The 18,230-nt window shown below is 42.1% G+C and overlaps 1 protein-coding gene across 3 annotated transcripts in view; it reads left to right on the top strand.

Moving 5' to 3' along the window:
- fgfr3 (fibroblast growth factor receptor 3) overlaps positions 1-14,670 on the top strand; it is a 65,512-nt gene extending 50,842 nt beyond the window's left edge. For 2 of the 3 annotated variants that reach the window (XM_085440694.1, XM_085440692.1), the window contains exons 10-18: positions 1,815-1,963; positions 2,148-2,269; positions 2,441-2,551; positions 2,639-2,829; positions 3,195-3,317; positions 3,724-3,794; positions 8,366-8,503; positions 9,493-9,598; positions 9,905-14,670. In XM_085440694.1, coding sequence (XP_085296820.1) covers positions 1,815-1,963; positions 2,148-2,269; positions 2,441-2,551; positions 2,639-2,829; positions 3,195-3,317; positions 3,724-3,794; positions 8,366-8,503; positions 9,493-9,598; positions 9,905-10,069 — 1,176 coding nt within the window. In that variant the 3' untranslated portion in view covers positions 10,070-14,670. The remainder of the gene's footprint in view (positions 1-1,814; positions 1,964-2,147; positions 2,270-2,440; positions 2,552-2,638; positions 2,830-3,194; positions 3,318-3,723; positions 3,795-8,365; positions 8,504-9,492; positions 9,599-9,904) is intronic. The other variant, XM_085440693.1, reaches the window with a different exon arrangement.
- Positions 14,671-18,230: the final 3,560 nt, after the last annotated feature.

Here is an 18,230-nt window from a genome sequence, read left to right as displayed (position 1 = left end):
ACTTGGCAGTACGGGGTTAAAAGGGAACTATTACGCTCTTTTATAAGTCCAAGTTATTATTTTTGGACTCTAGCTTTGCATGAATCACAGTTCAAGAAATCCTGATTTATCCTACGTACTGTAGTTTATCTTCCATCTGAAAAAAGCTTTTTTACCTTCAACCTTTTCTCTAAAGAGAAGGTCGAACAAGAGGTGGGACAAATAGGCTTCTGTGCTCAGAGCCAGAGCTGTGAGTCTGGGTTGAGCATATTAAGGATAGCCACTTTGAATGACATCACAGAGAGCCAAGAACAAAACAAGACAGTCAGAAACAGATTATTTAGAGCAGTCGCACTAATCCCTGTGAGCCTTTAGCTCATTACTTTTGGTCTCTTACAGTAATTATAATCCAGGTAGGGATGTGCATCTTACCATTTCTCTCTGAATGCCAAGATTGTCTGAATGTCTAACATGTAGACGAGTTTGCGATTATCTCTTCGGCCCCACCCTGCTGGCTCCCACTGTGTGCAGGACATAGCCACTATGTGTGTCTGTGTGTTTTGTGCAAAATCCAGCTTTCCGACTCCATAATTAAAGGGTTGTGCATCTCAAAATGGAAACGATGCATTTTTAGAAAAGAAAATATTATTTGAAAGCCATAATGCAGTTCTTGGAAAACAAACAGACTTTTAAAACCACGATAAGGTTTCAGCTGTAAAGGCTGTTATACAGTCTGAGGTTGGGTTTTTTTTGGTACATAAAGAAGTATTGTTAGGTTATATCAAGTAGAAACCTCAACTATCGAAACATTTTTTAATTGTAGCCTCTAAATCATTTCTACTTGTGCGGCGCTCATATAAATGGTCTTATAAGGTAGTGCAGGGAAAGTTCTTATTGCATTTTTCTATAATCTTTGCTTCGTTTTTGTAAAGCTAATCTCCCTGTTCTCTCCTTTTTTTTCATAACTCTGAGTAAATCTCCTGTAAAGCTCCTGGCATGTTCTATCAGATATTACTTTTCATGCCTCTGAAATTGTGGTCAGGGCCCTTTTTCTCATTTTCCTCCAGTCAAGAAGTCTGGTAAGTGGACATGTTTGTTTCAGGACCCCACCTGAAGGGTCTGAGCCGGCAGACCCTGACATAAACAGATCTATCAAAAAGCAGACCCGAGCCATCGTTTTTTTCCCCAGCAGTCAGATAAATGGCGGGAGGATGCCGAGCCCAAGGGCTCAGCGGAATGACCGCAGATCCAGAAATGGAGCTTGTTGATGGATGGAGATGTCCACCCCACCTCGCCACTCACTCGCCCACCTCTGCATCCTCCTTCATTCATCTTTGTTACCTCTCGCTTCCTCCCGTGCGCAGCCACAGGCCTGCTGTTTGTAAAAGTCACTGACATTGGTCTGGTCCCGAGATGTGTGATGTTTCCCAAAAAGGGTTTTATCTCAAGTCATTGAATGTTGTTCTTTAAACTTCAAAGCGGTTTTGAATTTGACTGGATTTTGCACTGGATGTATTTTTGTCAGTTTTTGTTTTTTTTCACCCCCCAAAAGAGTGTCAAGATTTTCAGTGTGTCACGAGAAAAGATTTCTTTTGAATATATTTTATGTTTCAGGGGCTGGTTCATTTTCAAAAACATCAAAAATATTAGGACTGTTTGAATAAATAATAAAGAGTCAAACTGATCTGAAAAAGGAATTACTTATTCATTATTTAGTTAAAAAATATTTGGTCAAAGATCACGGTTAGATTTCTCTTTTCCCTCTGTCTTTATTTGAATGCCTGTCACCAAACTCTTTTTCAGAGACTATAACAGTTTATTCTTTTGTACCCAAGCAGGTGTCCTTGGATTCCAACTCTTCCATGAACTCAAACACGCCGCTGGTCAGGATCGCCCGTCTGTCGTCCAGCGACGGCCCGATGCTCGCCAACGTCTCGGAGCTGGAGCTGCCGTCCGACCCCAAATGGGAGTTCCCTCGGACACGGTGAGGAAAAAAGCACACTGCACGCGCTCAAAAAAAATTATTCAGTCAAGTAAATTATATTTCACACTTTACATTGTGCTTATGTGACAAAATTACATGTGAAATTTACATGTAATCAAATTACTTAAAGTCTTATGAGTATACACACTGAACTCCAAGTCTGAAATCTGGCCACTTGTTTCAGGCTAACTCTGGGTAAACCTCTGGGAGAAGGCTGCTTCGGTCAGGTGGTTATGGCTGAGGCTGTTGGCATCGACAAAGAGAAGCCCAACAAGTCGCTCACTGTTGCTGTGAAAATGTTGAAAGGTAAGTAATCACTGTGGCTACCCTGCAGGAATGAATACATGACCTTGGCAGTGACAGTGCTACCATGCTCGCTGTTGTTCTGTTTGTCTTGTGTACTGGATTTGCGTTGGTTTGATTGCTTCGGTTCGTATTTTCGTCAGTACAAATGCTCCATTGATTTTCTTATCTCAGATGACGCCACAGATAAAGATTTATCAGACCTGGTGTCAGAAATGGAGATGATGAAGATGATTGGGAAACACAAAAACATCATCAACCTACTCGGAGCCTGCACACAGGATGGTGAGCGCAGAGTGCAGTAACAACAGAATTAATGCAGGACTTAACCATTGCCATGAAAGTCATATTTGTTCTCTGTTTCCCGTGCAGGTCCTCTGTATGTCCTGGTGGAATACGCCTCCAAAGGCAACCTGAGGGAGTACCTGCGTGCACGGCGGCCACCGGGCATGGACTACTCCTTCGACACGTGCAAAATCCCCGATGAGCAGCTCACGTTCAAAGACCTGGTGTCCTGTGCCTACCAGGTTGCCCGAGGCATGGAGTATCTTGCGTCACAGAAGGTTAGCCACGTTGCTTCACTTTAACTCAGTTATCATATAAAAGGATGCTTTGGCCTGCACTTAACTTCTCAATCAGACAACCCCCTATGAGCAAGCACTTGGCAACAGTGAGAAGGTAAAACTCCCTTTTAACAGGAAGAAATCAAGTCCATTACAGCAATGTGTTAATTGCGAAATTGAAAGATAATTAGATTAGTGAATTAAAACTCTAAGTTTAAACTAAATTTGAGGCTTTTAAAGTTCAGTTTGTGCGTTTCATAGTGCAAAGTAAAACTTGTCAACTTGCATCAGTGTTTCAGTATATTTGCGTGTATGCGTGAGTGCAATGCGCCGTGTGTTTGATGCATTTGTTCTTCTTCCCTCAGTGCATCCACAGAGACCTGGCAGCCAGAAACGTCCTTGTGACGGAGGACAACGTTATGAAGATCGCCGACTTCGGTCTCGCCAGAGACGTGCACAATATAGACTACTACAAAAAGACCACAAATGTGAGGCTCATTCCTTCAGTGCTGTCCTTTAGGAAAATATTATGTGTTTGAAGCGATACGATGGGATGGTATTGAATACAGCAGCAGCTTATTACATATGGCTGAAAGTCTTTTCTTTCAGTGTCACGGTCGGGTCGCATCTCAAAAGTAGAATTGAGCAGATTGAGCAAAATTAAAAGTGTATATGCGGATTCCACAGTGTTGATATGAATGTGTTTTCAAGCAAAGGCGTTGCTGCGAATGAAGCACTGAAATGGTCATCAGATTTCTGAAGCTAGCTGAAGTTCAAGCTGTGGTGGTGGCAGCGTGACTAGGCTGAAGTTTGTGTGTTTGTGTGAGTGTTTGGTTGTCAGCTCCGTACAGAGTGCTTCTGCTGACCCAAGCGTTTCTGTCTCCTTTGTTTCAGGGTCGTCTCCCCGTGAAATGGATGGCTCCAGAGGCTCTCTTCGACCGGGTCTACACGCACCAGAGCGATGTGTGAGTTTGCACAAACTAACCGTCACATACCAACTGCCCAGTCGCGTGTAAGCGAGTGCACCGGCGGAATCCGGGTGTTGAAATATCGTGACTGAGCGTGTTAGCATCAACCGTGTGCGAACATGGAATCATAACATTCCCTTTCCAAATATCTGCGGTTCACCTGATAACCCCCGAGGTTCTCGCGTATTAGCCGCGGCGCATTCCTGCATTTGTTCTTTTAATCTCTATCCAACGACAGCAGAGAGAGATAGGAACACAACAGAGTCCCGACATCTTAGTGCTGTTTTATCAGTGAAAATCCAACCTGCCCCAGAGCAGGAGGAGATAAAGAGGGTCAGTGGATTTATCACAAGGTGTTCCCTCGGGGCACTTTCCCCACAGCACTTCAAAAGGAATCTGGGCAGCAGAGACAGTTTTCACAACCTCTGATTGCCTCCGTGTTGGCCACGATCAAGAGAAGAAAGGTGAGGAGGCGAGGCGGCCTGCCTTGCAGTAGCTGTAACATACCACCCCCCACCCCAAAACGTCTTCTCAACCCCCAAGCCCCGCCGGCTACAGCCAGACGCCGTGTCCCCAGCACAGCCATCCAAGCCAAACACAGGCCCCTGTCAACACTGGCTCGCCGTGTGATTACACTAGACTGGGAACAGGCCGAGGGGAGAATCAGGCTTCTCTGTTATTTCAGCAGGTCTGGATTACACAGTCAATCCTCCCGCCAAACCTCCTCCTCCTCCTTTTATACAGTAGTCGCTCTGAAGCCAGTTTACTCTCACACACCCTGGGGGACCTTGACTTTTGACTCGCAATGATTTCTTATTTTTCCCCCTTTTTTTTTAGGAAATATGATGGCGAATCAATTAAAAAACAATGAAAAAACTGTAGTGCATATTGTTTCTCCTGTCAGATTCATGCTTGTTGAAACCCTCCTGGCTCATTTACAGCTGTAAAGGCAGAAAACACAGTGGCAACATTTGGGAGCCATTTTTATAGGATTTTTGTCCTTTCGCACATTTTTCATTTTTCAAGAAAACGTGTAAGTCGTCATTAACATCACCAGTTCTCTTTTCGACTTCAAACACCAGAGTTATTTAGTGCAGATAGAGGCTCAGCCAGCACTGCGGCCGCTGCCAATGTCACGGAGGTGAGGATTTTATTTTGGACAGCTTCGGAGGTGTCAGCCTATAAAAGCTGCAGTGGAGAAATCTCACTGCAGCTTCACAGTGACGCACTAGCCCATTAAAAGCAGGGAAGGTGGGGAAGGTGTGGGCCAAAAGCAGCTGGGTTGTAAAAGCAGGTATGATTAAGACTAAAGCTTTTGGCACTGACACGTTTGCAGAAATGATTTTAAAGGGAAAGAAACTTACCTGTAACTAAATAAACGAATTAATGTCCAGTAGAACAGTAAATGTAATGCTGGTAGGCTTAGAGCAAAGATATGGTCACAGATAGAGTAGATGCCATTCTTTTCATTTAAGCCAGGGGTGTCCAAACCCAGGCCTCGAGGGCCGGTGTCCTGCAGGTTTTAGATGTGTCCTTGCTCCATCACAGCTTTAAATGGCTAAATTTCCTCCTCAACATGTCTTGAAGTTCTCCAGAGGCTGGTAATGAACTAATCATGTGATTCAGGTGTGTAGACCCAGGGTGAGATCTAAAACCTGCAGGGACACCGGCCCTCGAGGCCTGGAGTTGGCCAAGCCTGAATTAAGCAATGTCAATATCTTTAGATGAAGATGCAATTCTAAGTCCCCCTATGAAACATTTTAGCACAGCTTTTCCAAAAACCAAGGCTTGCTTTGGATTAAAATTATTAGCCCCCATGATGCTGATACTCAATTGTATATGTCCTCCTGAGCAGTCCCAGCCTATTCTTCTTTTGTGAATCTCTCGAGCTCCTCCAAACTTCCTGCACAGACCCTGGTCGTCAGTTCACCCCACAGTCAATGACACTCACTGTAGACTTCACCAGGACTGGGACACTCCTCAGTGACGTGTGTTGCTGTTTTCTTTCAAAATCTTCACATATCCTTCCTTTATGATTCCTTCTACTGTGAACATAATACTCCCAGCACCGTGTTTGACTGTGAGGACGGTGTTCTTGGGGTTGGTCGCCTCTCCCTTCTTCCTCCAAACACAAGCAGTGCCTCTATGATCAAATGGCTTTATTTTTGTCTCATCTGACCAAAGCATGTTTTTCCAGTATGCAGTATCTTCCTCCAGGTCATCCTTAGCATAGTTGAGTCTGGGTTGATGGTTTCTCTTCTGCAGAAGTGGACTTTTTCTCGCAGTCCATTCCTGTGCAGAGTTTGTGTGCGATTGTCTTCTTTGCGTTCTGGTGTTCTGGGATTATTTGACACTTCTCTCAAAGAGTCTTTGAAATCTTCTGCTCCCTACCTCTGCCAGGCTCGTTCTGTACGGTGTGGCTCTCTTTGAGTTTCTTGGTGATACTTCTCACTCCAAATCTTGACACTTGGAAACCCTCTGATAACTTTTTATGTCCACCTCCTCTAAACCAATTCCCTTTTTGTTGGCACGATGCTTTCACAGCGACAGCTAAAAACCCTTACTGAAGTTTTTATACTGTATATAAATAGAAAGATACATTTTACAAGCGTTGAGCATTACAGAGTTAAAGCACATCCTGTAGTGGTTTATGCTATAGCTCAGTAAAAGTAGTATGTTTAGATATACTATGTTAAAAAGACACATGGGGAAAAAGCCTTTCAATAATTTTGCACTTATCTGCTCACAATATTACTCAAAACTTCTTTAACAAAGTCGGTCATTATATTGCGACGCTGATATATTCTAACAGCCTTCATTTTCTTAATTTGACTCATGCCGCTGCTTATATGAGTGGCTGACGTTTATTAATGTCTGCTGTAAGAATACACGATCAGTGGTGTGTTGATTGGTATCATGTGCAAATATTCTTTATTAAAAGTGTCTACAGGACTGAAATCACAGATGGATACCATTCGTCAGAGTCTATTATTAGCCCCAGAAACAGATGATGTTGTTTTTCCGTATAAGTCACGAAGAGAGTCGGTGCTGAATATGAAAACAGCAAGAAGCAATGCTTGGGCAACAAATAAAGCCAATAAAGTTGTGGCTGACTTTTCATTAACTCTCGTCTCCAACCACCTAGCACATGCAGTACTGCCAGATTGTCAGTAACAGGTTTGGTATGATTGGTGAAGAGAAAATCCAAGCAAATAACGAGTTCCCCACTAACGAAATTAGTAGTGGCAGCATGGCCTTTTTGCTACTAAGGCAGCGTTGTTCCTCTTCGTCTGTTCGCACATGTACTTTCAGTGGCTTTTCATCGCCCAACAGGGCTGATTGATGAACACATTTGAAGTCGATAGATATTGCCACAGCTATCATTGAACCAGCACACCAAATGCAGGATTATATTCATTCCTCCCCAAAGTGATTATCCTTCTAAATCTCACTAAATCAGCCATCGGTGATGCTTGCATTGAGATTCCGAGACTGTCAGCTCCCGTTGCTGCAGGTGCCCAAATGAAGTGTTTATATCTTCATTGCCTTCTTCTCCTGTTAGTCACCTAATAGCCTGTGAATATTCATTCCTAGCAACCATCAATAAATATAAGCAGCCTCTCTTTTCTGCTCTTCCTTCTGATTCCGACTATCCTGCTGTGACACTGAACACCTGATTTGTTGACATGTTTCCCTCTCTTTGAATATTGATGTCTCTTTTTCACCACAGTCGTCTCTCAGGCTTTCATCCGACTCTCTCCCTCTCTGTCTCAGGCGTGCGCCGTATTCGGATTTAAGACCAGCCGGCTAAGCCAGTGTAGCAGCCGTTTTTTCATTTATTCACCCTCTGGACCCGAGCACGGATAATTAGATTAGACCTAGCGAGAGCTGCAATAGAAGGAGGGGACTTATTCTGATTCACTGGACGAATAGCCAAACAATAGTATGCTGAGTTAATAGACTGCCCGTTATATGATTACTGTCCCTCATTTTTTAGACATTAAGAAATAATACGGGGGTTCATTGGAGCTGCTGCCACCGAGAGACAAAGAAAGAGAGATGATGGCTTGGTTTAGATAGCAGCTGCACTTTAACGCTAGATGCTGTATAATAAGTTTTCCCATTTATCTCTGCTTCTCCCTTCAGGTCAGGCCTGTGTTGGTGTTGTGGAAACATCATTATCTGCGTCCATAGTTAATAGCTGCCTATTTACCACAAGATTTTTGTGCACGCTTCGTTTTTTTGTGTTGTTTTTTTTCTTGAGCCATCAAAACAACGAACTGATGATTACATCTCCTTCTTTCATTTACTCGTCTTATTTCTTGCTTGAGGCAAGAGAAGTAGATTTTTTTTGTTTGTTTACAAATATTGACCAGCTGTCTGAAACAATAAGAATTTCAAATGGATTTTTTCAAATTGAGTGCAGTTAACATTACCGAGGATCGATTTTTCCTTCAAACAGATCGATCGGTGGACAGAGCGCATCTGTGTGAACTATGACTGCCTTAGACCGCGGCGTCGCTACGACCTCTGATCTATATTCCTCGTGTGTTTGCGCTGCTGTTTAGGTGGTCTTATGGGGTACTGCTGTGGGAGATCTTCACCTTGGGAGGCTCGCCGTACCCAGGGATCCCAGTGGAAGAACTCTTTAAACTGCTGAAGGAAGGACATCGAATGGACAAGCCTGCCAACTGCACCCATGAACTGTAGGTGTCTGCATGAGTATAAGTGTGTTGCCTTTGTTTACAGGAGGCTGTCCAGATGAGCCAAACAACAGCAGGTTACACCAGGGCCCTGTTATGTTCCTCAGTAATATTCTGTTTATCTGTCATACTGTCATACATTTGCTGACATTCCCAGAAAGCCATAACTTTATACCTCTTTTTTGAAGTGTTTTTTGTTAGGAGGGTTTCGATGTTTTAATGAGTTGTTCTGTCATTAAAATACTGTATTCATAATATGTTTGTATAAGGCAGGGGTGTCCAACTCCAGGCCTCAAGGGCCGGTGTCCTGCAGGTTTTAGATGTCCCCGTGATCCATCACAGATAAATACAACAAAATAAAATGATATGATAGGACGAAAACTGTGGTATTTTGTAAATATAATAATAAACAAGAATTTACTGTGTAATTGTGTAACTTTATTAGCAGCGTCCCCTTTTGAAATGCGCCAACAAGAGAGTAACGTCCTCCTCTCTGCCCCTTAATGCTCTCTGGTCACTATGGTAACACGTAAATATTTTTTTCAAAATAAGACACACAACTACAACACGGGAAAAGATCCAGGGAATCCAAGTTAATGATAAAAAAAACCCTGAAAACCTTAAATTTCACACCCGAGTCTCGTCTCTCACGGTACCAAACGACGGCCCGGGGGTTCGGACCGCTGTTGACCCAAGGTGATATCTAAAGCCTGCAGCACACCGGCCCTTGAGGCCTGGGGTTGGACACCCCTGGTATAAGGGAACCAAACAGCTTGTTGGCCCTGTACAATATAGATATGAGATCATTTTCAACTGTGAATCACTCAAAGCTAAGAATAAAAATAAGGAGCTGGAAATGAGCCTAATAGGGACCTTTTGTGTTATGTCTAGTCTGCTAAAAAAAACCGAAACAGTAAAAACAGTCCATCTAAGACCGGAGAATGTAGTGAACGAGATGCAGTGTGACTAAATCCTCGCTGTTGGGATTCCAGGTACATGATCATGAGGGAGTGCTGGCACGCTGTGCCATCGCAGAGGCCGACCTTCAGACAGCTGGTAGAAGATCACGACCGGATTTTATCAATGACCTCCACAGACGTAAGTCTCCCTGCAAAGCTGCAGAACACACACAACACCAGAAATAAAAGCACACGCAGCTTATTGCGTCACCCAACCATAAAAACACTGCTAAAGAGTCGCAATGAGAGATTCTTTAGATGTTTGGGTGTATTTTTAAAGTTGCATGCGAGTGAACAATGTAAAGCAGCATAACATTTCCAAAGTATTTCATATTCTGAAGACCTGGAATAATACGCTAAACTTTTTTCCAATCATCTGACCACCAAAAAGTGAAAAAGTTTGACTGTGACACCAGAGTCTAACCTCTGACCTCTCCTCTGACAGGAGTACCTGGACCTGTCGGTGCCCTTCGAGCAGTACTCGCCCACCTGTCAGGACTCCAACAGCACCTGCTCCTCAGGGGATGACTCCGTGTTCGCCCACGACCCGCTGCCTGACGAGCCCTGTCTTCCCAAACAGCTTCCCAGTAACGGGGTGATTAGGACATAAAACCTGTGCCGGAGGAGGTCGGACATTAACCTCTTCTCACAGTTTGTGACAGAAATATCACCGCTCACTGACTCAAGCACCTCAAGATACGGAGAGGGACAAAAAAGAAAAAAAAGAAAACTCAGCATGCAATACTTCCACAGTGCTTCAGCTCTTTTTGATTTGTCTTAAACTCTCGGACAAAGCTCTGTTTCGTGTTTTCTTTTTCTCCTCATCCCCACGAACTCTCTTTAAACATTGAAGGATTTTTTTTTTCTTGCCGTTGAACCATGTTTGTGTTCTTCTTTTCAGAAATGAAATTATATTTTTGTACTCGGGCCAGTCTTTTGTTACAGACAATCTGTGGGGTGAAACCATTCCGTGCCTACTGGGATTAAACCTCCTGAGACTGGATTTAGGAGGAGGAAATGAAGGGCATTGATGAGTGACTTGTTGGTGATCCAGTGGGTGGGGGTCCTCCAATTTTCGGTTTGTTTTTTTTTACTACACGGAGCCCTTTTATCGCAATAAAGCGATGTGAAAGAAAATTGATGAACGAGATACCAGCAAAGCCAGCGTGAGCTCAATGACAGGATTTGTTCTTCCGCAGAGTTACTAGAAGACGTTCAGCAACAGAGAGGATCACGTGAGCGTTTCCTCGTGAACGTGTACGCCATCATCCGCATTTTAGCTTCCTGGGAAAAAGAAAAAGTGATAATCATGGAACAAATTTTCCTCATCAAAGATGAGGCAAAGCTTCAGGGCCATTCAGTAATAAGAACAGCGAGGTTATGAGGGGTTTTTTTAAAAATGTATCTACAAAGTGATTTATTGTAAATATATAAATGCAAATATGTATCATAATGCTGTCCACAGCCGTGTACTTAAAAGACAAAAAATGACATTTTTTTAAGATATTGTTTTAGGATTGGAAACTTTGCAATCTAGGAGACACTGTCATGAACGTGTAAAACACTTAATCAGAAAAGGTTTATTTGAGTAATTAACGTGTATATTTGTAAAGATATTTATAGACTTAACATGTGGTTCTTAAGTTCGAAAGGTCTAGTTTAGGATTTTTAGTACTGTACGCAAAGATTTCTATTTCAATGGGTTTTTTCCTTTTGTTTTTGTAACTTATTTTACAACCAAACTGCGATATTATTTTCACAACTGGCAGACTCCTCTGGTTTCTGATCCATCTTTTTATTGGTTTGTTTACAGTTTAGAATGTATGACACGAAGATGATTTGTTTTGTTTTGTTTTGAGAGCGAGAGAGTGCGATTTGACTGCCGGAGGAGGACTCACGAAGGCTGAAGGCTCCTGCTGAGGAGAACCTGATGTTTCCAATGAGTTCTGAGTTCTGGTTTAGAAAAGTTAGCGTTTGCCGTATCAAAGCGACGATTCACTCTTGCTGGGCAAGAAAAAGCAGGAGATGCGTACCGGGGAGACCTTCTAGTACTTAAACACATATTGAACATCAACAACAATGACTAGCTGTGAATCATAAGAAGCCTTCAGACCCTTTGTAAGGGAAAAAAAATCCTCCTGTTTGGACTGTTTTACTGTTCAGGCCATGAAAAGATTAATGTGTTTGCTTCTATTATTTCAGTTCAATTTATGTAATCACCAAATCACAACAGTCTTCTCGAGGTGCTTTATATTGTAAGGTGAAGAAACTACAATAATACAGAGAAAAACCCAACAATCAGAGCGAGCATTTGGCGACAGCGGGAAGGACAAACTCCCTTTTAACAGGAAGACTTCTGCTAGATCCAGGCTGAGAGAGGGGCAGCCATCTGGATCAATTGTTCTTCCAAGTTTTGGCATTATAGTCATTTTTTACATCTGACCACAAAGGCTGGTGTCAGAGTAACATCTCACCTGCAAACATGAAGGTGTTAGCCTGTATTGACAGTTTTCTGTAGAGGGTTAGGGTTAAGATTAGCAGCTACGATGAGGGTTAGAAATGGGCTTCTTCATGTGTAATTGTTAAATGTCACTTGTTTCGTAGTCTAAAAATGACCAAAAAGAGGAATTCAAGTTGCATCGCCTGTAGCTGGTGTTGTTTGAAAAGATTTAACGTAATTATAGGGGGATTTTTTTTTTAAACATGCTTCTGAAGGCTTCAATTGCTTAACTCGTAAAGGTCACAGGGTCAGCGCTAACAAGCTTCAGTCTCAAAACTCTGAGCGCCTGTGTACACTTTCACGGATGAAAAGATCAGCTTGAAGGCAGAAATGTAAAGCTGTTGTCCTTTTGTGCTTGAGTGTGGGGGAAAAAAACACTCTGCCCAAACGCTTGAGATTTTATCGCTGCTCTGTAGTATTAATACTGAAATGAAGGCATGCTGTGCGACTTACAGATCACACGGCAACAAAAGAAACTATATATACAGTATATATATATATATATATATATAAATATATAAATATTGGTTTGTTGAATGAGACTCTGTGGTGGGTCCTTCTTCAATTTCCATTTGTTGAGAAAAGTGCCAAATTAGTCTTAAAAGTGTATTTTATCAAATTCTTCATATCTCTGAACCAAATACTGCACTGGTGAATGTAGGCGGGCAGAGGTTTACACGTGCAGGGAAGGATCATGGGATTTCCAAGATGGATGGATCCATCTTTTTATTTTGTTTTTGTTTTTCTTTCTTTTTTTTAATGCAGTCATCTGTCTAGCCGACTCCTCCCTCCCCCAAAAAAGCAAAAGCGTTGAAATGTTTACAGAATCTGTTTTCAGAAAAGTCACAAAAGGGAAAGCGACGTTCAAGTGGCATTGAAGGGTTCACTAACACATTTTACTCGCTGCTAAATGGAAAAGGTGCAGACACGCCGCTCTGCAAAGGCCTCGCTTCAGTGTGTGAGATGACTTTAAACATGTGGTCATCCCTCACCTCACCTGAAGTACTTTAAAGTGTGAAAATTCATATTTTAATTGATTGCTTCACTGGTAGAGCACTGAAACAAGGCCTTTGCATAGTGAGCAGCCACACAAAGTCGTAGTTATTTCTGTTTTCAGAACAGTTTTTGGCCCAAATCTGTAAAGTGCCTGGAAATAATTTAGGACATTGGTTCATTTTGATCACATTTTGAATGTATAATTACCAAAATAAAGTTCTCACTAGAAGCGGGCAACTATTAGCCTGATTTTTTTATTTCGTTTCTTTCCCAAGTGAACAAAACAAACAAAAAAGGCACTTCGGTAAAAGGTTGGATGGATCTAATGAAACAGATGATGTTTTGTTGTATTTATTCTTCCATGCTGGGTAAAAGCTTTCCCTATGGTGAGAGTATTTTTATTCTTAACTATTTCAGTTTTTCAGTGTTGTTATTCATTAAAGAGCCAGAAGAAGAAGAAGAAGAAGATGATGATGTAGAGTAGTAATTGTACTAGATGCTGATGCTCCCCATCAGGATTTGCTCCTGGCATAGTTTATCTTTTATTTTTCATGTTATTTCTGTGTCCATGTCGAGCTTTTTACTCTTGACACTGATGGGCTCTCTCTGTTTCATCACTCTTAAAATGAATGTGTTGTATTTAAGACGTGTCCCATTTTTGGCAATAACCAGGACCTCGTTTCCACGGTTCTGATTTTGAGTCATGTGATTTCAGCAACCTGTCAAACACATCTATTAAAGATAATAAATCTTCTATCAAATGTGACGGTGTTTCACAATTCAAATAAAATCGGAATCGGGAGTTTTAGTGGAGACGTTTCCGTATTATTGTGCAGAAGTATCTGCGACACATTAAAAACAACACATATATTTGAGTGAATATGGTTGCTTTGCTACTAAACTGAACAACCCCCACAGCCTCAGCAGGGAGCGACTCTTACTGTACTTACAGTCACGCGTTGACCTTTAAACGCTTGCGGTCACTGCTCGGATTTATTTATTTATTCTCCCGTTTCCGATCAGGAGGGGAGGGAGAGGGGTGTCATCTTAAGTGTACGTCTTTCCTTCCCTATATTGCACAACTACACCCAAACATTCACGTCCTTTCTCACGTGGATTGTTTTTTTTCAGTAAGTTGTCAAGCAGCTCCGCACTATTTTCATTTTTCTCTACGCTTCATATAGTTCTAACCTCGCGATGAGTTAGTCCAGCATAATTTATAGTTTGAAATGCGCTTTTACGTTGCTTAAGTATGCACGAGTAGAGCTGTTTTGTAAGTATCGTTTTCATGCATTTGTTTTATTGCCGCCATTTTGCATTCTGCAGGGTTTGTTTGTCGGGGGTTTTGTGTTTTTTTGCAAAAGTTATCCTCAGATTTTTTTTTTTGTTTTCACAATCCCGCACTATTTATTTTTCCTCCCTCTGTATTCATGTTTCTAACATAGAAAGGTGGAACTAACCATTTGGCATTATTTGATTTTTTTTTTTTTTAGCGTGTGTGTAATTCATAGCTTTTGTTGTAACGTACCTGTTCTGCTCATGGTGAATCCTCTGTAACATTCCACCATCACACCCCCTCTGAGCAAACAAAACAACTTTCCACAACTCTCTCTTTATGTCTCTCTCTCTCAGTTTCTCTCTCTCTCTGTGTCTCTGTGCCTGACAAACTATGCTGTCAAAAAAAAAAAACGTTTTCAATAAACAATATAATAGCGTTTGCTGTCAGCAGTGTGTCTGTCGCTAAGAGTATGAATTTGCAAAAACAAACTGTTCCTGTGGCAAAAAACGAGTCAAACATTAAAAAAACCCCAGACAGATTTTATGATTCATGGTAGAAGTTTGGAAGTGTATGTCAATGAAATGGAGCTAAAATACCACAAAAGTACAAATGTCAGCATGTTTGTTTGCCCGCTGTCTCAGGTTGTTTCGTCTGAACGTTGTCAGTACAGACGCAGATTGCGGGACTTTTCCCTTCTACGCAAACTTACATAACTGAGGGATGAAATGCAAGACTTTAACAAAGACAAAGAAGTTGCTGCAAAGAAACACACTCACTGGAGACTTTACTACATCCATGTCACTAGTACCCAGTTCAGCCTTATTTTGCCTTCAGAAACATTCCTGACAAATTTTGCAGACTTGTCGGTTTACGTCCATGATATAAATCTTGTTTTCTACCACATCCCAAAGGTGGACTGAGACCGGATCACTGCGAAGGCCAGTTGCATTCAGCGAAGTCATTGTCATGCTTGAGAAACCAGTTTAAGGTAATTTGAGGTTTGTGACATGGTGCCTTATGTCAGGATAACACTGTGGTGTAAAGGACACTGTAAGCGATGCTCATTTAAACTGTGGCATTTAAACGATGCTCACGGGGTCAATTTGATGGCAACTTATCAACGATGAGGTAGCCATCATGGGGTAGCCAAGCTGATTTTACTCTAAAAGGAAACATAATTTACAAAATGACTATCATGCTATTTTTTATTATGAGATCATGAAAACAAAAATGTGTTACAAACATGAAAAGCCAACATTTTTTGTCATTTTTGTCACTGATTTCTACACAAATATACTTGTTTTTGCATGCAGAGGAAAATTGTCCAACAAAGACTTCAGCATTAGATATACTCAGTTTGTAGGGCCAACCCTTCAGGCCGTGTCACAAGCATGGCTAAAAATAAATATCCATGCATCCATCCTCTTCCATTTATCCAATTCAGGGTCACGGAGGGTCTGTAGCCGATCACAGGTACAATAGGTCGAGAGGCAGGGTACACCCTGGACAGGTCACCAGTCTGTCGTAGAGCCAACACATAGAAGCAGACAACCATTCTCACTCACATTCATATCTACGGGCAATTTAGATTAACTAATTAACCTAACCTCACTAACTGCATGTGCTGCAACAGTGCTAACCATTGCACCAGCGTGCTGCCATACTGTCTTTAGCAATACCTAAACACGGTTTTTCAGTCAAGTAAAAAGCAACTACAGATAACTGTCGTTACTGGATGGTATTGTTTCCTTCGATTCCCGAATATCTCCATCGACAAGTGGACACATTACTGTGTTATTATCTTATTTAAAGGAGCTTGAAGAGAAATAAGAGACCGAGCGTTTATGCCACTCTGCATAAAGAGGCTCTTATATGTACAGAGGAGGATTATGGGAATTCGACCAACACAGAGACACACTTACGTTGTCCAGCAACAATGGCGCTGTGTGAAAGTCAAATGCTGATTGATTAACAAGCCGAGTCAGCAAACCAAGGATGCCGAGCAAAGACAGTGACCGCACTGGTTATTGTGGTGATATTTAATTTGTAATAGAGTGCGTCCAGTTAGCTTTATGACAAAGAAATTCTTTGTATATTATGACCTCGTCTCCTCCAAGGTAGGGGCTAAACTTAAAGGTCCAAAACCAGTACATGCAGGTATGTAAATCAGCTGAATGTGAAGATGTGTTATTACAATTTAATTACAATAATTAATTGTTTTCTTCAGTAAAATGTGTATATTATCATGACATGGTATGTGTACAGCATGCAGAGAGGGAAACTAAAGATGCTGAGAATTTGAATAACACCTTTAAAGTGCAACAGGAAATGCAGTGAGCAGAGATTTTGTTGCCCCAGTTCCTGTTGATTCTGTCACACAGTGAACAAATTAGCCTCTCATAGCATCTTAACTGCTCTTTAATCAAGTAAAGTCTTTGCCTCTCTGTCTTTGTTTGCTGAGCATGGTTCCACGCCCTCCCTCGCCGCCTCACTGGCTGCAGCTCAGTAAATGGCTGGTAGGAGGGGAAGATTTTTTTCAGAGGGGTACTGAAGGCACGGCCAGGGTGGGAGGGCAAAGCTGGACAGTGACAGAGGGAGAGAGAGGGGTCTATGTATTCAGGCTTTTGGCCCTCAGCCCGTCTCAAGTGCGTCCTGAGGGGAACATCCTGCCCCTCGTTGGAACTTCCTCAGCCTGCTGAAGTGGCCCATTCATGGAGGTCTTGTGAGGGGGGCTTGTTTTTGCTGCTAAATGGATGTTTCTGTTTCAGAGGTGTTTGTGCTACTGGACGCTTTCCACTCCACGCCATCCCCCAGACACACATACTTACGCACACACCCTCTACCCCCACTTTTCTCCTCCTCCTCCTGTTGACTTCCCATTTCCCCTTCTTCTCCTTCTCCTTTTCCCTTCTGTTTCTCCTCCCTGCTCTCAGCTAACTACAGTCTCAGCTGCAGTTCATCAAACTTACACTCCCACTTTAGGCTCCTTTTAGACCTTTAATCCACCTCTCAGCACAGGAGGCGCTGGAGTCGAGGAGGGGTAACTGCAAAGCAGATATAAAGGGATGGATACTTGTTTCACTTCTCTAAAGCAGAAGTGGTGAGTCTGCTAATCAGCCAGCTACACATCTGTATCTTTTCATGTAAAACAGTGCACATGTTATCAAGTGTAAAATGATGAGAAACAGTTGCTTCAGGAAAAAGCTGCATTAAAGAACTGCATCTGTGGACTTCCAGTTTGGGCATCATTTACGTTTTGTTCCCTGAGACTGTTTAATCTGTGAGTCTGATAAGTGCTGCCGTCACATTAGGGGAAACAGTGGTTGGAGACAACAACAAGATCAAAAGTGCAATGAACTTGCCATTTCTTTGTCTTTCAAATGGCTGCTTTGAAGTCAACTTTGGTCACTCAAGAAGATAAAGCAACAATAACACAGTCAGTCTACTACGTGTCTATTAGTTTGTGATTAAAAACGGTCATATTGGTCAATTACAAGTAATCTGTCTGCAACAATATGGTGACGAACGGCAAAATCTGTTGCCGTCTACATACAATTTATTTTTCTGTGAATGTTCTGGCAAGACATTCAGAATCTCGCCAGAACTTCATAAATGTGAAAATAGTGATGTAGTTACTGTGTGATGGCAAATTAACTGCAAAATGGCATAGGCACTTGGCAAGCTTTCTGTTATATGGATATATAAACAGAATAGAACCATTTGGCAACCAGCTGAATTCAGTCCACTGTTGCAAAGAGATGTTGCACAGAAAAGTTGCACTCATTGGCACAGACTGACTCAGACTGTAACGAGTTGGCAGTCTTTCTCCATTTATAAATTAGACAATTACTCATTAACCTTTTCCCACTGGTCTGAGACCAGTCGTGGTCAGTTTGAAATGGCTATGACAGGTTGCCTCTCACCAGGCAAGCTCTGCAATTGCCTTGCTATCAAATATGGCTGCACAGAGCAGCGAGCAAAATCTACTGAGGAGAA

Source organism: Copadichromis virginalis, linkage group LG19, assembly GCF_057382275.1.
Source record: "Copadichromis virginalis isolate Kocher_CV1m ecotype Utaka linkage group LG19, C_Virginalis_male_GT1.1, whole genome shotgun sequence".
In the NCBI taxonomy this organism is placed as follows: domain Eukaryota; kingdom Metazoa; phylum Chordata; class Actinopteri; order Cichliformes; family Cichlidae; genus Copadichromis; species Copadichromis virginalis.
This window is presented reverse-complemented; position numbering and strand designations above follow the sequence as displayed.